This window comes from Podarcis bocagei (assembly GCF_964188305.1).
Source record: "Podarcis bocagei genome assembly, chromosome: 1".
NCBI lineage: Eukaryota > Metazoa > Chordata > Lepidosauria > Squamata > Lacertidae > Podarcis > Podarcis bocagei.
This window is the reverse complement of record NC_138125.1, coordinates 71,474,595-71,496,924: the sequence shown is the minus strand read 5'-3', so window position 1 is coordinate 71,496,924 and position 22,330 is coordinate 71,474,595. Positions and strand designations below refer to the sequence as shown.

The 22,330-nt window shown below is 42.0% G+C and overlaps 1 protein-coding gene across 1 annotated transcript; it reads left to right on the top strand.

The window, feature by feature from the left end:
* Positions 1-578: 578 nt before the first annotated feature.
* WEE1 (WEE1 G2 checkpoint kinase) lies at positions 579-16,415 on the top strand. The gene is made up of 11 exons (XM_081189343.1): positions 579-1,399; positions 8,695-8,903; positions 9,687-9,753; positions 9,881-10,053; positions 10,369-10,490; positions 11,791-11,937; positions 12,284-12,379; positions 12,474-12,559; positions 12,854-13,024; positions 13,116-13,261; positions 14,879-16,415. The coding sequence occupies exons 1-11, from the start codon at positions 809-811 to the stop codon at positions 15,027-15,029; spliced, it is 1,959 nt and encodes a 652-aa protein (XP_081045469.1). The 5' UTR covers positions 579-808; the 3' UTR covers positions 15,030-16,415.
* Positions 16,416-22,330: the final 5,915 nt, after the last annotated feature.

The following is a 22,330-nucleotide window of genomic DNA, read 5'->3' as shown; positions in this document are numbered from 1 at the left end:
ACCCGGCGAAGCTGCGGTCAAACCGATTTAGACCGGGCCGCGCGCCGCTTCTCGAAAGCGCATTGGAGGTGTCCCATGGCTAGGATTGCAGCCTTTAAACTGTCAGGATGATTTATAGATCACAGCCTCGGGCTCACTGCTAAACCAGTTTGTCAGGCCGTAAGTAAAAGGGACCCTCCAGCGGGTGGCTGTTGCTGACACACAGTTACATCAGAAGCAAGCCAGTTTCGGCCAAATGCAGACGGCGAGAATTGCAGCTGAGTCAGAAAGAGTCATGTCGCGCACGGGCAGGCGCTGCTGCTCCTAATGTCTCCATCCCCCACCCTGGGGAAGCCCCCTTGCTGTCCCTCCTCCTCCTCTGGACTTGCACGAGCTCCAGTTCAAACGCTGGCCCTGCTGCACGCGCAGCTAACGTCCCCCCGGAGCTCAAGCCCCTCCAGGATAAGAACGGTATTAGAATACGCCCGCCCCTCCTACTCCCAACCCCGAATTCGCGCCAAATTGCCGTCTGACGCCACCACGCACAGCCCCGCCTCCCGCCTCCCATGTTTTCAAACGAAGGGGGCGTGCGTGATTGGCTGGCGTGACCTGGCACGTGACTAACGGTCGCGGGAAAGCCGCGGAGTCCGAACGGGCGAGTGTGCTGCTGCTGTGGCAAGAGCCGGAGCTTCGTGGAGGAGCGCGCAGGCGAGGCACGGGTCGCGCGTCGTGTGAACGGGCATTTCAGAGCAGGGAAGAGGAGGGAGGCGTGGTTTACTCCTGTCAGCGTCCCGTCTGAACAAGGGAAGGCCTCCCGCGGATCTCGGCCATGAGTTTCCTGAGTCTGCAGCCGCAGCAGCAGCCGGTCGCGGGACCGCGGCGCCTGGCGGCGCGTCGGGCACCGGCCCCGATCCGGCAGAAGCTGCTTTTTTCGGGCGGCGGGAGCGACTGCGAGGAGGAAGAGGAGGAGGAGGAAGACTGCTACGAAGAGGAGGAGGAGGAAGGCGGCAGCGGCAACAGCACCGGGGAAGACTCGGCTTTCCAGGAGGCCGACTCCCCGCTTTCCGTGAGCCATACCCCGGCTCGGCGCAGGGAGCCACCGCCGCCGCCGCGATCGCCCGAGGAGGTCGCGATGGAACTGGCGCCTCCCGCGCTGCCGGGCGACGAGGGAGACTCGTGGGAAGAGGAGGGCTTCGGCTCCTCGTCCCCCGTGAAATCGCCCGGAGCTTACTTCATGGCCGGCTCGCCGCCGCTGAAAGGACCCCGCCGCTGCTGCGGCCGACCGTCGCCGCCGTGCTCCCGGGTGCTGCCGTGCCGGGGCCACCAGGGTCCCGTTTCTGCGCTGCCCGAGTATCCCGACACCCCGCCCCACAAGACTTTCCGCAAACTGCGACTCTTCGACACCCCGCACACGCCGAAGGTGAGAGGAGGGGGAAGGACGAGCGGAGGACAATTGCAGGAGGGGGGAGAGGGGGGATCCGGAGGCTCAGTGGCGGGTGCGGGGCTTGGGGGGGGGAAAGGTTAGGCTACCCCACCGGCGTGTCGGCTCTGCCGGGGAGTTTCCATTCAGTCGCTGCCGCCGCTTGGTTCGCTTCCGTCTGAGCACGTGGGCGCTCGGTAGGTCTCCAGGCGGCTCCCTTGGCCGACTACCCCGCGTAGTATGTAGTCCGTGAAACAGGCGTTAGAGGCTGCCTCGCTTTTTTACTTTAAGAAGCTTGTTGCAGACCGTTTTGGGTTGATCAGAGCAAAAATGTTATTTTCGGGGGAAAGGGAAGACAATGCAACTAGCGGTGCTCTGAGGAATAGGTGCCACGCCCCTTTCGCCTTTGTCGGTTTCCCCCCCATAACTGGCAACTTAGAGAGAAGTGAATCCGTATGGTCCGCCCATGCAGCCTTTTCGCTCGTTTAAAATTAAGAGCTGCCATCAGACCGTTCTTCAAAACATGTTGAAAGTTGAAATGAGAGACTGTTGGCAAATGCAAACCATACTTGGCAGGTGAAGCCCAGTGCTTTGAAAGTGTGGTGTGCCCCCATGAAATTTCAGTGGCTGCCTTGGTATCTAGGTATATACCAAATGCAGCTGGTGAAGCAGGTTATCGTCAATAAACGGAGGCAACATGTTGGTGTACCTGCGTGTTTTCTCCTTTTTGCACTGTTTACATGTGGATTGCCCTTTTAACAGCAGCCAGCATTGTAAAGTGCAGAATACTCTCAACTAAACAATGGCTGCTGCTTGAGTTCATTGGTTGGAGAGCCTTTTAAACATAAATTCCATTCAGCTACACTTCATAAGTTGGTGCCAAATACTTGAATAATTTTTTCCAGTTCCCAGCCTGTACATCGTGCTTATTACATAACAAGCTAGCTTGCCTGTTACAGAAATATTGGCAACTTTGGTAAGCCCTGCCCACAGATTGTCCGTTAAGATTATGTAACTGAGCTACAAATTGTGCCTAAAATAGTTTTTAGCCACATTGCAAAATGCAGGGCCAGTTTGCTGCAGCTGTTTGTTCCCCCCACAAGAAAGCTACTCTGGACACTTCTGAGCCCTGAGACTGTCCTTCCAGTTTGTTTAGTGAAATTGAAATGTTTACATTCAGAAGAGCGGTTAAAAAACACTCACCTTTACATCATGAAATCAAACTGCTTTTGTAACAGTTGAGAGAGGGAAGGAAACTTTTTCACTAGCTTTTTTAAACTCCTGCTTTAGATTTTAAACGTTTTCATGACTGTAATAATATATAATAATAATAAATATTATTATGATACCATTATTGTCCATGTAAAAGAATCTTGAGAGGAATAGAAGTATTGGATAACTGAATGAATTGGAAGGCCATCTGCTTCTTTAAATGATACATGCATACATTTTGTTAAATGTTGTCTCATAACTGTCTTTGTTATAGTGGGTGGATTGTAGAGCCTAGGCCAGTGAGTTCTCTGTTCAAATCTTTGCTCAAGTATGACGCTCACCTGATGCCTCTGGGCAAGCTACTCAACTGAATTACTGTGAAGATAAAGTGAGACAATGTTTTGCATTGAACTAATTTGAGTATAATATATACAGTGAGGCATATAAGTAGAAAAAACATAATACTATGCATGTGTACTTGGAAGTAAGTTCCAGGAACTTAACTATTCCCTGGTAAATGGGCATAGAATTGCAGCTTCAGTGACTAAGCTTCTTGAATAAAAGGATGGAATAGTAATATAATAAGTAAAAAAGAGAGTGCTATATAGCACTTTGCCAGATAAATTTGCAGGATGTTCACATCCTGGGCATGGTGACAAATTTCTTAGTTGCAGTGTGCTCTACACAGGGCTTTCTTTGCTCTTGACATTTAAATTGATCCATATTGAGAAGTAAGGATGCTACTAAATGCTCCTGCATGCCTATCTTAAAACAGCTGCAGTTGTTTTCAGTCCATTTCTACACACAATTCAAAGTGTTGGTAATTAAGTTGTTGTGGTCCAGGGGTTTTGGGTGGTGGTGGTGTTGAATACCTGTTGTTATCTCTGCAGTGGAGTCTCTGTCTTCCGCTTCATAGAGCTCTTGAATCAGTATGAAAGAGGAGCTTTTTAGCCACTGAGGAGGAGTCTCCTCGCCCTTTGTGCTGATTGGAGCCAGAGGGAAAGAAAGGAGGTGAGTCAGCCACTGAGGATCGGCTCCTTGGTCACTCTGGAGAAGAACACCAATGAGTTGGAATTGTTCTGTATGCTCCAGAGCTAAGCACTGAGGAACACTGAAAACACAAGGGGCTTCTGTTTCAAGAGAAATGTGTGCAAGGTCTGTTACATACAATGGAACTTACTGGGAAACACAACTTAAGTTGCTCCAAAAGAAGATAATAGAGCACTCAAATTAGTTGCCCCTGCATTTCAGGGGCTGGACTAGATGGTCCACAGGGTCCCTTCCAACTCTACAATGCTATGATTCTAAGTTTAAAACCCTAAATGGTGCAGCCCATGGAACACAGGGCTTTTCCCTTCTGTGCCATTATGTTTACTCCCTAAGATCATGGAGAGGTTATTATTCATGTTTTGATGTCTGGTTGGGATGTAGGAGGAGACTGGGTTTTTTGTAAGATTTTTTTTAAAAAAAAACTTCGTAAAATTGCTCTTGAGTGTTGCCAATCAGTGCACTGGATGAGCAGAATGCCAGTATTGTAGATAAATAAAATTTCATACGTGAAGCTGAATTTATTGTGTCTCCAAAAATACTTTGGCTTTGTAGTCGTAAGAGGGAATCTGGGTTTTCTAACTTTAGAATCAGGATGCAAGTAAGTAGTAATTGTCTTAGCAGCATGGGGTGGAACCAGGGAGCCACCCTCCTGCCACCACCATTGCTGCTGCCTATCATTGACTGCCAGTTTGTTTCTGGGATTAATTCAAGTTGGTCACACTCATATTTAAAGTGCTTAAAGTCCTAAACAATTTAGGCCCCAAATATTTGAAAGGCTGCTTCCTTTCCTACAAACCACCTTGGAGGAAGCACTTTTGGTAGTTCTGCTGTCCTCAGAAGTTTGTATTTGTTTGTTTGTGTATATGGGGGGGGGGAGATGAAGATGGCCTTGGAGAGGGCATTCTCTGTGGCAGCCCCTGAGTTGTGGAATCCCCTCCCCACAGTGGTACATCTGGCACCTTCACACTGCAGCTTTGGGCGCATGCTGAAGATGCACCTCTTTGGCATTTGACACAAAAAAATTGTTTTTAGCAACCACCATATTCTTGTGACTATTTGTTTTAACAGTTTTTAATTCTGAATTTTTAATTTTAGCGCATCCTAGGACTGTCTGGTGAAGGGAGGGTCATAATTTATTGATAATAGATGGGATAAAGCGATAGCAAGGTTGAGGCCTAATCTGACACTGCCACTGATGTGCCCATGAGGCTCTGACATCCCTGCTACTAAGCCCACTCCAAGTAATCAGCGGCAGTACTAGTGTTGGGAGGGGATATTGACCTCACCACGCATGCTACTATGGGCTAGCTGAAGAGCCAACTCTGTATATATGGTATGAAAACTTTGGATGTAACCAATTGACGTTATGTTCTCTTGGTTATGTTTGAGAGTGAAGGGAAGTTCTATTCTACAATGACTAAATTGGCTACCACCTTCTCTCCTTTGAAGCAGCTGGTATTTCTTTATTCATTAGATTTAACTGCATGGTAGATAGGATTACACTTTCTGGTTAACAATACAATATGAACTTTGCAGTGAATAACTATATAATTTTCATCCCCATTTTATTTTAGGTAGCCTCTGTGCCAGGTATGTCCAAAGTCTGTTTTGGGGGCCTAATCTGGCCCACTGGTCAGTTTAATCCAGTTTATTTTCTGGGGTAAAATCCTAAAAAAGCTCAACAACTTCAATCCTCAAAAAAGGTCAATACAGTCATACCTCGGGTTACAGACGCTCTTCAGGTTGTGTTTTTTTTGGGTTACGGATCCACCAAAACCTGGAAGTACTGGAACAGGCTACTTCTGGGTTTCAGCGGTCATGCATGTGCAGAAGTGCTAAATTGCGCTATGCACAGAAGTGCTGCATCGCAACCCGCTCATGCACAGATGTGCCGCTGCGGGTTGCGAACGCTTCAGGTTGCAAACATGCATCCCGCACGGATCACGTTCACAACCCTGAGTGTCCATCGTAACTTTGGTTGGCCCTTTGGTCAGCCTTCACGGCCCTTCACTTCATCAAATCTGGCCTTCTTTGAAAAAAGTTTGGACACCACTGCTCTATGAGCACTATGCATATTATACTTCAAATACATCTTACAGAGAGCACTGTTTTCTTATGTATTATTATTATTATTATTTAAAAATGCTATACTGCTAATTTCTATTGGTGATTCTTTTTCACCCTCAACCAGACAAAAAGAAGTATGTTTTCACAATTTCAGCAATGTTTAATATTTGCTGTTGCCAGTGTGGGCCTAAATGAAACCCTTTATGTTCTGAGAACCTGGCTTTTATCAGAGTTTTGAAACTATATTGAAGCAACCGGTCAGTGGTCAAGTATAATACTGAAAGTTTGGTGATTGGTGGCACGGTGGCAGTTTATTTGTATGTATGAGGGGGCTTTGGATGTCTGCTTTCTTTTGGTTTAGAATATGGCATGAGAGTCATAATGGATCAAAAAAATAAAAAGGTCAAGATACTTCAGTACTGTGTTGCTGTATATAGTGTCAGCTGAGTTCTTCTGTTGCCTGTGGTTGAGCAAAAGTTGTAATAGCTTCCACAGTGTATGACAAACTGTTGGCTCTGACTACAAATAGGAAAGAAAAGTCATCTCTTAGTTGTGTGGTTTTTAGTAAACTTGAATGAGGTAAGAAGGATAAAGGACATCTACATCAACAGGACTCAGGTATGCCTTTCTGGACTCCCATTTATTTATTGTCAAATTTACCAGTTCATTGATTAACGCTTGCAGTCCTAGTAGTGGGTGGGTGGCACCCCTTTGCTGTGGTTCCAGTCCTACTTGGGTGGACATTTCCAGGGGATGATGCTTGGGGAGTATTTTTCAGCCCCATGGAGCCTTCAGTGTATTTTAACATATATTTGGAACTACTAAGTGGGGTCATCTAGAGCTTTGGAGTATGTTGTCAGCAATATGCTGATGACACACAGTTCTATTCCTTTACATCTGCAGGTGTGGCAGTGGATGTGCTGGACCATTGCTTGCCTCTGTAATGGACTAGATCAGATAAGACTGAGGCATTGTTAGTAGGCTGTTCCCTAAACAGGATGGATGGGAGGTTGCCTGCTCTTGATGGGGTTACACTCCCTCTGAGGGACTGGGTATGTAGCTTGGTGGTACTTGTGGTTGCATTTCTGTCACTTGAGGCTCAGGTGGCCTTAGTGGTGTGAAGTGCCTTCCATCAGCTTTGACTGGTGGCTCAGCTGTGCCCCTACTTTCACAGGGATTGCCTAACTACTGCTGTCTATGCTCTTGTAATCTCTAGGTTAAATTACAGCAACACGTTGTACACAGAGCTGCCTCTGAAGACGGTTCAGAAACTTCAGCTGGTGCAGAATTCGGCAGCCAGGTTGCTTACTGGAGAAAGACAGTTTGAGCATATTATACCAATCCTGGCCCGACTGCACCGGCTGCCAATTAGTTTCTGGGCCTAATTTCAAGTGCTGATTTTGACCTATAAAACCTTAAATGGCTCAGGACTGCAATACTTCAAGGACCACCTCTCTCCATATGAACCTACCCGAACCCTGAGGTCATCCTCTGAGGCCCTTATTGTGTGCCTCTATGAGAGGTCTTGAGGGTGGCAATACGAGAACGGGCCTTTTCTGCTGTTATTCCCTGCTTGTGGAATGCTCTCCCCAGGGAAGTTCACCTGGTGCCTTCATTATACACCTTCAGCTGCTAGGTGAAACATTCCTCTTCAACCAGGCCTTTGGCTGATTAACATCTGATGCCCTTTTAAATGTGTTGTGGGAGAGGAGATTATTAGTTCTTATTTTTTACTATGTGTTTTGTAGCTTTTATATTGTGATTTTATGTTGTGAACCACTCTGGGATCTACAGCTCAAAGGCAGTATACAGATTTTAATAATACTAATAGTTACTCCTAATTCTTTCACCTAGTTAGCAGATTTGATAAACATGGGTTGATATGTACATGTTCTTGACAGCAAGATGAAAGTAGGCATGGACAACTAGTCTTGCACATTGCTGTTATCTAAAAACTGTAGCAATTCCTTCTGTCAATAACTGGTCAAAGCCAACAATGTGTAGCTTACAGTGTTTTACTGGTTGGAGTTGTACATCTGTTCTACTGATTTTAAATAGGTAACTTCAATGTATAACTAAGTGTGTAATGGCAAGAGCTGGACAGAAGCATCTTTAGTTAGCCTTCTATATTTAGGAGGTGATCAGGTCTTGCTCTTCATCCAGGTGAAGATTTTATGAACTAATAGTTGTATTATCTGATCAACACCTTGCGTTGCATTCTGTGGCATGCCTATAACACCAGCTGTGATTTAAAGAAAGGGTGGGAGAGAGATGTTTGTTTGCCAGAACTATTTTTCTTTTCTACTAACAAAGAAACTCTTGATTCAGAAATGCTGTTGATTTAAAGCGTTTCACACCAATTATTGCCTTGGATCCCAAGAAGTTCCACTAGAAGGGGATTGCCAGAAGATGACTTTCCCCCTTTGGCATCTGCCCAAACACTTCAGAAAGCTTCTGGGGGTGAGGGTGAGTTGTGGCACAGTGGGCTAAAAACAGAGGTCACTGAAAAGCTGGGTGGAGACAACTTCCATTTATGTCCATATCATTAGCTGAGAGAATGTGATAGTTTTTAGGTGTTGTTAGTATGCTTTAAATGATACTAATATGATTTCTACTCTGGGCTCTTTTGGGAGGAACAATATGATAAAAGGTGATTAAACAATATGTCTAATAGAACTTAGGAAGCCTGCAGGTGAGGCGAGGTGTGTGTGTGTGTGTGTGTGTGTGTGTGTTTAGTTCTGCTTTGCTCATTGCTCTGATAACCAAAATCAGTTATTGCATTATATTGATTTTACATATGAAACAATGAATAGGAAACCCATTTATGCCATAGTAATTTGCCATAGGGGAAGCACAAATGTTATATTTGGAAAGATTATTCATTCGTTTAAATTCCAAATAATCATTAACTTGTTAAGTCAACATGGGACAGAACTGTTAATTTACTGGTTTCCTTTATTTTTCAGAGTTTACTTTGTAGAGCTGAAGGAATGGGACCAAGTTCAGCTAAACTCCGAGGTGGCTCTCTCTTTATGAATGTTGGAAAACTAGTAAAACAGGAATCTGATGTGGGGCAAGCACCTCACGTGAACATTAATCCCTTCACTCCAGACTCTCTCTTCCTTCAGTCATCAGTTGGGCAGTGTCGTAGGAGAAAGAGAACACATTGGAATGAGTAAGTGTCTAGAGCTGGTCATTGATAAACTGCTTAAGAAATAAACTTTTGATAGCAATCATGTCAATGAAGGGATTGTACTTAACTATCTTTATTTTCAAGTGAATAATTGGGTATAGAGTTAGGGAGGCTTTAAGAACACAAGTGGTTAAAATTGTACAGCAGAACTTGTAACATTGCCTAACATTGTGAGATATTAGTTTGTAAGTCTTGAGGTGAAACTAGAGTTTGCTAAACATGGGCTGCAAATATAGCTCTTTCTCTGCTGATGTTATATTAAGTTTCCTCATCTCCATTCTGCACAGTTGGTTGTTGCTACAGTGGGGCCCAGGGAAACATGGGTAAATTCTGACAGCTTCACCTTTAGCATGAGGTCTAATTTGGGCCTAAACGTAACCTTTTATATACCTGTTCTACTTCCCTTTTTTAAGGAGTCTGACTCCTATCAGTCTCTCTTCCCTGCATTTGACACAAACACACATCTTACTGCGGTGAGATGTTGGCATGGCACAATATTAATTGACATTCAAACAATCGTTCTGTCACATCACTTCAATGCAGCACAGCTTCCTTCATACTTTTTGTGCACACACCCTCTTCTACATTGTCCCTACTATTGGCATGGGTGAAAAAAATGTCTGGAAGTGGTCTGGTAGCTATGGCTTTGCACAGTTCATGAATTTGATTAAATTGCTTGGAAAGTAAAAGCTTACATCTTAATGTAACTTATCGATGAAAGTGAAGATTTCATAGCATTTCTTTTACTTATTGTTTGTGTCACAGCTCCTATGGTGAAGATATGGAAGCAAGTGATGGAGAGCCTGAAGATGAAACTACGAGACCTGCCAAGGTAAATAAAAATAAAAAACAATTACCATTTATTCCTAAGTAAGCATTTTTAAAGTTCCATTGAAATCCATAGGATTAACCTTTTAAGAAACCCTTTCCCTCAAACTTGTTTGTCTCAATCCTTTTAGCGGATCAGCATAACAGAAAGTAATATGAAATCACGATATGCAACAGAATTTCATGAATTGGAAAAGATTGGATCTGGAGAATTTGGTTCAGTATTCAAATGTGTGAAAAGGCTTGATGGTTGCATCTATGCAATAAAGCGTTCTAAGAAACCCTTGGCTGGCTCAATTGATGAGTGAGTAAAAAATTAAATGTAAACTATGCTATGTTCTTGTATTTCACTCCTCTGCACATACACATTTTTAAAATAACCCCATCAAGGCATGTAAGGATTTGTTCACATATTGTCTTTGCAGCTACAATACTGAAATGTTTATAGTTGCAAAACTAGCATTCATTCACCTGTACATAAGAAACACAACACCCCTATGCCCTAGTTCATACCTCATCCAACTCAGAAAACTTAACTGCTCTTGTAATATGACCAGCATTCTATGCTTGCTTCCTTAAACCAGTTTCAAGCTTTATTTAATTTGTTTCAATACCACAGGCAAAATGCTCTTAGAGAAGTCTATGCTCATGCAGTTTTGGGACAGCATTCACATGTAGTCAGATATTTCTCTGCTTGGGCAGAAGATGATCATATGCTTATACAGAATGAGTATTGTAATGGTAAGTAAAGCTCCTATTGAATTTGCCTTACTATGAATTCTGGTTATTAAGGGAACGTAGTTGTAGTAAGATGCTAAACTTGTCTGGGAAAGGGGAGGGAGATCTGCTGACTAATTTGCCAACAAAGTCAATCCTGCACTTGCTAAGTCCTTTTTCTTTCAATGGAATTTAAGCATGTGTAATGGGGTACAGGATTACAGCCATTGGCTTGGACCCAGCCAGGTATGTCTTACATGAGCAAAAAGGCATTTCTGCTTGTAGAAGACAGCCTAGCAAATTTTCTTGATTTCTCCATCCTGCTGAAGCCCCCCATGCCACATCACACACTGTTCTGGAGGGTCATTCACCTTTTAAGAAGTGGCTTTTGTGGTGTGTGCAAAAGGCAGAAGTGGGGATTAGAGCCCAGTTTGTACAAGCAGTGCTCTGTTCATCTTAGTCTCTGAATCAGTAGTATTTTATATTAATGTCAAACTCATATGGTTACAGTTAGGACAAAGCAGGTAGAAGTAAAAGATCAGATGAATTTTAGACAATTTATGATACAACAAAATTCAAATAATTTGCGAGGTTCTTAAATAGGCAGGAAGTGAATGTTCTTACAAACTTTCCAGCTGATTAACTAGACTTGCTTCCTGAGTCATAAATTGGGAATCTTCCTTCCAAGAAAAAATTCAATACCCAATCTAGAATATTTCAGAACAAAAATATAAATAATCTGGTTTGCTTAATATGTGGCTGTACTTATATAGCTTTACTCATGTATCTTTTTAAGAGTCTCTTTTCTTTTCTCTGTTATTGTCCCTTAACCCTAGACTAGACCTCTTGAACATGTGGCCCAAGGAATTGGTTAGAAACCCTACAGCCTACTGGCTCCTTGACAATGCAGTGCCTTCCAGATGTTTTTGGGACTACAGTTCCTGTCATCATTGGCCACAGTGGCTGGGGTTGATGGAATTTGTAACCCAACAACATCTGGAAGATACCATGTTGGCTATATGTGCCTTACATTATTGTTGCAAGAACTACATATTGGTAATACATGTTAAGTGCTTTGAGCACTTTAAAAGTGTTATACAAATGCTAAGTATTGTTAAACACAGCATGCATTGGCCTTAGAACCAAGGTAGCAATATGGTGCCCTCCAAATGTTTCAAGACTATAGCTCCCATCATTCCATACCATTTGATGTGCTGGCTGGGCCTGATGAGAGTCCAAAATGTCCTGAGGGCACCACCTTGGCTATCTCTGGCCTACAAGAAAATGAATTTTCTACTTTTACATTATTTAATTTTACTTCTAGGTGGAAGTTTAGCTGATGCTATAAGCGAAAACTATAGAGGTATGCGCTATTTCAGTGAACCAGAATTGAAAGATTTGCTTCTACAAGTTGCCCGTGGTTTAAAGTATATCCATTCAATGTCCTTGGTGCACATGGATATAAAGCCCAGTAAGTATTCAGAGATCTGGTATTTCCTGCATTGAAAGTGTTTTTAGAGATGATTGAATATGTGGTAGTAAAATAACCAGTGAACCACACCTTAGTAACGGAAACTTTTTCATTCTGAATACAGAAAACAATGAAAGAAATCAGTTCTGAAACATACAGCTGGCCAACTGCTGTTCAGTTTATTTTGGATCTTTTTTTGTTAGATTATGCTTGTTTGCTGGCTGTCCTGAAATCTGGCTTCTTTCCCAGAAAGCTGTTGGGTTAATTATTCAAAGAAGCCAGCAGATGGTGCAAATTCTGAAGCTAGATTATATTTTGACGAATGTCTATTTTTATTCCTTGGCAGGTAATATCTTCATATCTAGGACTTCAATTCCAACTACTATATCTGAAGAAGGTGATGATGATGAATGGACATCTAGCAGGGTTGTTTTCAAAATAGGTAGGGGAGCATGGAGTTACATTTTCCTGTGCAACCTTTTATTTATTTTTGCTTTTGAGAAAATAACCCTTCTTCCCATTCTTCTTTAATGTAGGTGACCTTGGTCATGTAACTAGAATATCTAGTCCACAAGTAGAAGAAGGAGATAGTCGTTTCCTGGCCAATGAAGTTTTACAAGAGGTAAACAGAGTTTTGCTAATGGGAGTTAAATAATTAACTGTATCTTACTGATGACTAGGGTTTGGGTCCTCTGATTATGAATGGAAGGATCCTCCCTTCATTGAAGGAGAGTTACGTTCACAGGAGGGCCCCTTCTGAAAGCAGAACTCTTTATTAATAGTCACTTCTTTCTAGCAAGGTGAACTCATAGTGTCTTAAACAAACATAGTAAAAGCATGAACAAAGTGAAAACTTAGGATCTATGCCTTGTTATCTGTTCTGGTGGGATTTTGTAAACTTTTATTTCCTTTGCAGAACTACAGTTACTTGCCAAAAGCAGATATTTTTGCTCTCGCATTAACTGTGGTGTGTGCTGCTGGTGCCGAACCACTGCCAGCCAATGGGGATCATTGGCATGAAATTCGACAAGGAAAACTCCCCAGAATTCCACAAGTCCTTTGTCAAGAGCTATTAGAGTTACTGAAGGTAAGAAGGTGATCTGTGTTCCTGGCATCATGCTACATGTTCTTTAAGGGAAGGGTGGTCAGCCTTCATTTTCATCTCTTTCCTCTTTCAGCTTATGATAAACCCTGATCCAGAGAAAAGACCCTCAGCAGTAGCTCTAGTCAAGCATTCTGCATTGTTATCTACTGCCAGAAAGAGTGCTGAGCAACTACGAATAGAACTGAATGCTGAAAAATTCAAAAACTCTTTGTTGCAGAAGTAAGTTGAATCCATACTGTGGCAACTTCAGTGTCAGAAATCTAGGAAATAATATTAAGAGCCAAGTAGCAGAAGACTCTGTTCCTTGTTACAAAAAAGAAAACCTAGACTTTATTATGTAACCTCTTAATTTAACTCCAGACATAAGCAACAAAATAAAACATTTTGCAACTTCTCTTGAAGCACATTGAACGTAGCCCCAGTGATTTGAAGTACAGCAGACACCATATTTTTTGCTTCAGGTATTGTTTAACAAGATACCAACACTGAATGGAAGCTGGCTGAAACTCTGGTTCTTACAGGATTTACTTTGATTTTGTAAAGACTGCTTCTAAGTACTGGGGGGGGGGGCAGACGACAGGTTCATATAGTAACATCTACCATGGGGAGAGCTTTGCGCTCCCAAGGAGAAGAAAGTATGTACATCTCTGAATTGGAAGGAGATGTGCAGGTTCTCCCTTTTTATGAGACCATACAAAGTGTTCAGATGATATGCAAGTCACATTAGCTATGTGGTCCCTAGTTTACTGCTAAACCAGAAAGGTGTAGTTCAGTGGTGCTGACGGAATGCCTGTCTTGGCAAACGATTGCTGAAAACCTTTTTACTGGGTTTTTTGAAGGGGAGAACAGAGGTTTTTTGACAGCATTTTTGCCCTGAAAGCTTCAACTGGTGGACATTTTTAGTAGCCCTAGTTGCAACTTCCTCAGCATTGTGTCCTTGTGTGTATCCCTGTGCATCCACGCAGCAACAGTTGATGCAGTTACAAACTATTGGGTGACACCTCGGTATTAAGATTGAACTTGACCAGAATTAGTCTGTGAGGTGACAAAACGTGCCAGTAACAAAAAGTGGACGTTATGAAGTTTGACGAGGACTAGGGGAACTTTATGTATTAAATATGCCTAATAAATACAGCTACTAGGTCTCAGCTTTTGGTTCTACAAAGTGGAGGTCAAAATGCAAGGTATTCTCTTCCCTCCCTTTAAAGGGAAAACACATAAGTATATTTACAGGATGGTGAAGAGAGCATAATATCAAATGTGTGCTCTCTCTTGAAACATGCTACCATTCAAGCAAAATCGGAGTTCAGGAAATGACTGTTACCTAGTTAAGTTGGGGGAAAAGGTACTAATGGAGGATGAGATTGCAGAGAAATGGAATGAATTCTTTGTATCTGCTTTCATTGTGAAAGATGTGATAGAGGTGGGGAGAAAGTGGACAGGAAGTAGCTTTGTCCCTCTTAATACTTGAACCCAGGGTCAGCAGATGAATTTTATATCAATAAAATATCAGAATTCCTTGCTCCAGCATGCATTTTAAGGTCGTGTTTGGTTTTATGATAATTTTTATTGTGAATTTTTTTTTATGTACACCACTTAAAAATGTGGGCCACTAGAATGGAAAGCTGGACTAGATATAGGCCTTTGGTCTGATCCAGCTGTGCTGCTCCAGCATATTCTTGTAGAAAGCTCTGTGTGATTCTGCTAATAGTGCTGGTAGACCAGAAAAAACATTACAATAAAATGTTTGCACCCTAAATTACTGTTCTTGTCTCTTTAGAATGATTTTGGATGCAAGTTATTTGGTGGCGAAATGACTTTTTTTCTATGTTCCAGGGAACTTAAGAAAGCACAAATGGCAAAAGCAGCAGCAGAAGAGCGAGCTCAAATTACAGATCGAATGACAACTAGATCTACAGCACAGACTAGAACAACTCGTGTTAATGGAAAGAAAATGAACCGTTCAGTTAGCTTGACAATATATTGAATTGGCCGTTCCAGAAAGCTTTCAAGAAGATTGTGGAATATTCCTGGACTAGTTTAGGAGAGGAAGAGGATTCTGTTTCTTTAAATCACTGTCATTGGTGTTATAAAGAAGTCTTTTACAATTTTAGTTTTGCCAAATGCAGTTAAATAACTGTAGGATCCAGGCTTCCTATGAGTGGCACTCTGCTCATTGAGGTCTCTCACCACAGGAAAGAGCAAATGTGATTTTTCACCAAGCCTCCCTCCCTGCAGCTCCTGAAAATCTGCTTCAGAGGATATAGGGACCCTCCAGAAAATCGTGGGAGGTGGTGTGGGAGCTGTGGGTGGAATTGGAGAAAATTGCTGCTTTTGTCCAGCAGAAGCCTCCAATGGGTATCAGGCTTTTCTGTGAATGGAAGAAACTCTTCTGTTGCAGAATGTCAAGTTGGATCTGACCCTATGTGACCTCCTGCTCCTTAAAGAAACCAGGACGCTAACTTTCAAGCCTTTTAGTTACACTGAATAGTATACCATCCATAGTTAACCACTATAGTGGTTTGCTGCTTCTCATTCTTAATGCATTTCAGGGGAAAAATCTTTTCCTAGTAGTCTAATGGGCTTTTTTGAGTAAACTACTCTATTTGGAATGGAGGGGGAAATGACATGGGGAGAGGCCAAAGGCCAACAGGCTGAACCATACCTGGTGTCAGGTAAACTATTGTGAATTTTACTTGTGTATTCAACTGGGAGCACTTTGTTAGGCATTGCGTAGACCACAGGAAAAAGCCTGTGGAAACATGCCATGTGAAACTGCTGCTATTTTTAGTTTGTATTTGCTGTAAAACTGTAGCATTAAAACAATCATTGTGTTAGTGGGCTTTTAAAAAAATTATGTGATAAATATCAAAGCTGCCCTGCTGAAAGCAGCTTCATTCTCTGAAGCTAGTGTATTGTGTACAGAGTCAGTGCACCAATTTTATATTTGAATTACATTATTAGTGTAAATGTTTGTTTGTCATTCTTTCTGATAAAGTTCTCCAAAAGTTAATTCCTCCCCTTCACCTCATCTTCCCTTTATGTGTTAATATTTCAGTGTACCTGTTGGCATATTTTTAGAACTTGTACATAAGCATACTGTTACCATTTTCAAACCGAATGTATAAAAGTGTTATAGTGTACGATACTGAAAGCTGTAGTTTGAGACACCAGAAGCTCCAGCTAAAATCTATTTCAATTTTAGTTGCAAAATTAATATAATTGGCCCTCCTAATGATCTGTTCTGATATTGCCAAAATAGATGTTAGCAATTACAGGCTTTTTGGCTTAAACCAATGTTTTCTATATGAATGTTTAACTTTGTTCTTAATTAGTATTCAATCAGATTATTAAAGTGACATTTTGAAATTAATATTGTCATGTTTTTGTCAACCTTGAGTATCATATCCCATTAACGGTCTATAAATCTACCTGTGAAGAATATTTTTGCGCGCGCACACACACACACACACACACACACACTGGGCTGGTCATTCCTGCTTGTTTATCTAAATCCTGTTGAGGAAACTCATGTCTGTCTGCGTTTGAAGCAATACAAGGGTGTAGTGCTTTCCAGTCTCAATAAATATGAGCTCTTTATTGTGGTAGTTGCTCAGTGTTTGTTTATTTAATATACTGCCTTTCTCCAAGTTGGGATTCCAAGGTACCTTGCAGAATTTAAAAACATCAATTACAAAATATAAAATAGACAAAGTACAGTAATTAAAATACATAACGCACATAAAGCTAGCAATTTAAATATTTGCCCAGTAATCTACATCATATACACCTTGGTTTCCAAAGGCTTGTCTGAGGAGGAAGGTCTTGGCCTGCCAGCAAAAAGAGAACAAATCTACCCTGGGAGCAGCCACAGAAAAAGCTCATGTCACTGCCAACCATGTTTCAGATGTGATGGGACTGAGGGGAGATGCTCACCTGAGGATCTTTGCCCACAGACAGATTCTGATAGGGAGATGACAATCTTTCTGGTAGCCTGGATGTAGGCTACACAGGGCTTTATAGTTCATAACCAACACTGCATTGTGGCTGGAAACGGATCGCTGGCCAGTGATGTTTTAACGGGAGTACCATGCTCCTTGTAACTAGCTGCAGTCAGCAGTCTAGCCATATCATTCTAGACCAGCTGACACTTCTGACTATTCAAAGGCAGCTCCATGGAGAGAGTTCTAGTAGTCCCAACAGGAATGTAATTAAGGCATGCATCACCATGGGCAGATCTGATATCAACGAAGGGGTGCAGTTGGTGCATGAGCCATGGCCACCACCAAAACCTGGGCATCCAGGTACAGTCGTACCTTGGATCCTGAATGCCTTGCAAGGAACCTTTTGGCTCCTGAATGCTGCAAACCCGGAAGTGAGTGTTCTGGTTTGCAAACGTTCTTTGGAACCCGAACGTCCAATGGGGCTTCCGATTGGCTGCAGAAGCTTCCCGCAGCCAATCAGAAGTTGCACTTTGGTTTCCAAACATTTTGGAAGTTGAACGGACTTCTGGAACGGATTCTGTTCGACTTCTGAGGTACCACTATATACCCATTAACAGAAGTGGCAAATAGGCAGCCTGCTTAGGGAAGTTTTTAAATGACGTTTTAATGTATTTTAATCTCTTGTTGGTTGGGGAGACCCAGCCAGATGGGCGGGGTATAAGTAATAAATTATTATTATTAATTTATAAATATAGCTGGCCATAATGATCTGGGTCCATTACGATAAGGCCCACAGGAAAGCCAACTGAGTTACTGAGACAAACGGAAAAGTTTTGCATAAATAACGAACAGGTACAACAGCAGCAGAACATGCCATTCACTTGAAACAAAGATAGGATGGAGCTCCTGATGGGAACAGGAAGTTACAACTAACCTTCAGGAAAAGGTTTAGAGCCTCCAATTTAGCGATGTGCTCCTTGGCGGGAGTACCTGTTTTGCTCGAAAGTCTTGCATTAATATAATTACTGTATTTTATCTAATGGAGTATGCTGCCTAGGAATGTTGATTTTCTCATGACAGCTTTCAATAAAAGGCTGGGAAAGATTCACCAGGCATGTTCCATATATGGATATCTTTCCATAGACCATTCTTTGGACCAAGGCCCCATCTTGTGCTGGCCAGTCCTCCATGGGGTACAAGCCAGTGTGCACATCCCTGTGATTGTGTCCACTCAGGCGCACACACCACACATGTAGAAAAACACACATGCTCACTCTAAAAAAAAAGGAACACACACCATACTTGCCTGACTTCCTATTACGGCGGAGGCCCATATCACAATCATCCCCCTTGCAGCACAAGGCTTGATGGCGAGGTTTAAATCTACTTTCGATCCAGCACTAAGAAGCATGTGAGAAACACTTTCCCTAGGTGAAACATCTGATGACCCCCATTCTTGATACAACAGGCAAATTTTACATAGAATTCCTTCATGTTATGGTGGATGAAATAATTGCATACCTAGATAACAGATTTAAGCAAATAGTGCAGTTTAAGAACAACCATTGATTTATATTTGATGTTAAATTCAAAAAGTCCATATCATTAAATGGGGCACAAGCAAATTGGATTTTAAATGATTAATCACTTCACAGGGTTGTCAGCATAAAATTGGGAGGGGCACACAGAAAGTACAATGCCCTCAGGTCTTTAAGGAAAGGCAAAATATACATAAATGTAATAAACAAAGTAAGTATTAAGCATGTATAAATTATACTAAGAAATGCTGACAGACGTGACAGCTGTAGTTATGCAAAATGAGCAGATCTGGCCAAGTCTATGACTGCCCATGTCACTCGTGCATATGGTATATTAGTGGTGATGTTACTGCCATGAAGGAGCAGGACTCTTGTTTACTCTGAAAGTGGAAACGGGAAAATCATCTACTATGCGCTTGGAAGTGGGTAGCAGCTAAGGTGTCCATATCCATGCAACAATTTTATTTAGCACATTTCTAGGGCACCTTAGAAAAATGTGTACTTCATGTCAAAAATGTATAGCCTACTCAAAGAAGCGATAGCTTAGTTGACAGATCATGAGACTCCTAATCTCAGGGTTGTGTATTTGAGCCACATGTCGGGCAAAAATATTTATGCATTGCAGGAGGCATTGGACTAGATGACCCTCATAGTCCCTTACAATTCTATGACATTTCACCTATTTGAAGTGAAACACTGAAATTTCATTTAAGAATTTGACACTTAGGGGTATTTTCATTCAGAAGACTGCAGCTACACCTGCTGGTGAAAGTAGATAGTTAATAGAGACACCTTTTGGTTTATGGTTTTCTCCTCCCCCCCCCCTTTTTTTTAGACTGGACACTCTTATGAAGCTAAAACCATTGTCTGTTTACACAAAGGTTCCCTGACTCACTACAGTTGTTAATACAACCATCTCAGCAATTATCAGCAACCTGCCACTGTAAAAGGTTAGAGGTATGCTTGTTTATTTGTATATTTAAGCACTAATTAGCTGTGATAGCAAATTTTGCATCTCATTGATAGTCATTGAATCACAGAATTGTAGGATTAGAAGAGACCCCAAGGGTCATCTAGTCCAACCTCCTGCAGTGTGGGGGGTGGGGAGCATCCATGACAGATGTCCCCTCTCTACAGTTTTATTCTTTAAATGGCAACCAAGATCTCACGTCCTGCACCAGATGAAGTGGGGCACATAACCTTGCACCATAATAAATTTGATAGCCCTTAAGGTGCTGCATGACTCTTTGATTATTTTCACACTTGAGTTGCTGCAGTGTACACAGAGACCCTGGCTGAAACATGAAGCAGGGGAAGGAAGGTGCAAAAACAAGCTGCATTACTCCACTTTACTGTGAAAAGCTCAGATTCTCATGTATTTTATTTCTGCAAAAACAGTAGCTAAGTAGTGCACCTCTTTAAAAGTCAATCTGTTTACAGAGACTTGAAAGGAGACCTCAAAGTCCCCCAATTGACCTCAAAGGTTCAACCCCCTATTGATGTAGGAAATCCAGTGCTTACAACATTCCAACCTCTGCTTAAAAACTCTTAAACAAAGGGGAGACTGCTACTGAGACAAGCTGGTCCAGTGTCAAATAGCTTTTACTATCAGGATGTTCTTCCTAACATCCAAATCCCCTTTCACCTCATTTTAACCTACTGTACCCTCTTGACCAACAGCAAGCAAATTTGCTCCATCCAAATGACAACTTTTCAAATATTTGAAGATGACCATCAGTCACCTCTTAATTGCTCCTCTCTAGACCAAGCATATACAACTTGTTCAATCTTTCCTCAAAGGACCTGGTCTCCAGGCTCCTCATTATCCTTGTTGCCCTCTGCTAGGCATGTTCCAAACCCTTAGATGACTTCCCTGGCAGATGTCCTGCTCTGTAGTTTATCAGTGCAGTGTCATTTGCCTGTCTACCTTGAATGCTTTGTTTGATCCTGTGTAAAGTATTGATGCCTACAGTATTCTTAGACAGCAGACGTTTATATTATAGTGTCTTGTAAATTAATTAAAATATTTCTGTCCCACCATTCAGCCCCTCATGGGACCACCAAGGCAGCTGACAGCATCAGTCAACACACTAAGCAATCCATAATGCAATCAAGACTAAACAGAAATCCAGATATTAAAACCCCAGAGGATGGGAAAACAAAATCAAATGAAAGATGTGGTAAAACAAAATGGTTGGGAAGCACACCAGAATAAAAAGAGGGCCAGCCATGCCTTGCCAGTGTACAATGATCCACTCTATGGGTGCTGCAGCTGAAAGTCTTGTTTTATGCCCTAGCTAATTTGGCTTCTGGTGGCAATGGAACTTGAAGCAGGCCCTCTGACAATATCAGTAGGTACCTAGTATTGTGGGAGAAGTCTTTTAAATATCCAGGTTCCAAATTGTTAAAGTTTTAATAAATAAACAAACAAGGCCATATTCCTTTCAAGTTCTGTGCTGCTAGATTATTTACATCTTGCTTAAACTTAATTTCATCTGTGTAGAAGCTAAGAGAAGTAAATAAGAGTTCAAGCAATAAGACATCTTGCAAGAAGACTTAATCTGGGTGACAATCACTTCAGGATGGTGATTGACACCTTCCTGGATGATAAACCAAGCTGGGGGGAAAGTTATCTACCAGTCAGATTTCCTCATACTTTACTCATCTGTACACCCTCAGTAAGTGTGCTCAGTAGGACTGCAGCCTACATTTTCAATTGTATAGTGTATAGCTGCAAAAATATTTATTAATTGGCTAAACAAAGAGTCATTAAGCTTTTACGGGAAAGGTCATGGTAACCTCTGCTGAACCAGGCAGAGTCTATTGAATGCTTCCTTTTAAAGGTATGAGTCACGTTAGGAGATGGTGAGGCAATTTCCCTGCTACTGCCTAAAAGCACCATTATCCCGTTTGGTTGGAAATAAATATAAGCTGGATTTGCAGAACATATTTCTGAATTTTCAGATGGTAAGTCTGAATGCGCAAAAGTTTTGTGTTAAATTAAAACATTCACAAACTATGTTGATAGTGCACCTCATTAAAGACAAAATAAATATATTTGTATTTGGAATCTCCACATCTCTGCTGTATGTTTACAGAAATGCAAGCACGCCCTTTTTAATGGAGGGGGGGGGAGGAGGTTGGATGTTGATTTCTCTATGCTTGCTCACCAGATCATTACACACATCTCTATCTGGTCTCAGGTTAAACACACTTAGAGCTCACATGGGGTGTTTTTAGTGACTTGAAATTGGGAGAAAAGGTAGTTTGCACAGAAATGGAGGGCTTAACACAAATAGACTGGCTCTAGAACACTCCTAGAAACTTGCTAATACAGTGGTACCTCGGGTTACAAACACCTTGGGTTACAGACTCCGCTAACCTGGAAGTAGTACCTCGGGTTAAGAATTTTACTTCAGGATGTGAACAGAAATCACACGGCAGCAGCGGGAGGCCCCATTAGCTAAAGTGGTACCTCAGGTGAAGAACTGTTTCAGGTTAAGAACAGACCTCCAGAACGAATTAAGTACTTAACCCGAGGTACCACTGTACATAAATACACATTGCCTTGTTCAAATTATATTGCTTTGACACTCCATTCCAGCTATTGCCATGGCTGGCCAAACACTCAGGAGCACTTTTGCTCTTCAGGTTTGGACCTATAAAGCCTTATGTGACCCCAACACCCAAGGACAGTTTTATATAGAGTTTTAATGTATTTCATGCTGTAATTTGCTTTGGGGACACTACTCCATATCTGAAATAAATATAATAATAAGTTATAAAATAGTAGATGTAGTAGGAAT

Excerpts from the sequence above, each read along its gene's own strand:
- WEE1 (XM_081189343.1), top strand. The coding sequence starts at position 809 with ATGAGTTTCCTGAGTCTGCAGCCGCAGCAGCAGCCGGTCGCGGGACCG. Across the intron at positions 13,025-13,115 it reads AGCTATTAGAGTTACTGAAG|CTTATGATAAACCCTGATCC; the intron begins GTAAGAAGGTGA and ends TTCCTCTTTCAG. Across the intron at positions 13,262-14,878 it reads AAAAACTCTTTGTTGCAGAA|GGAACTTAAGAAAGCACAAA; the intron begins GTAAGTTGAATC and ends TCTATGTTCCAG.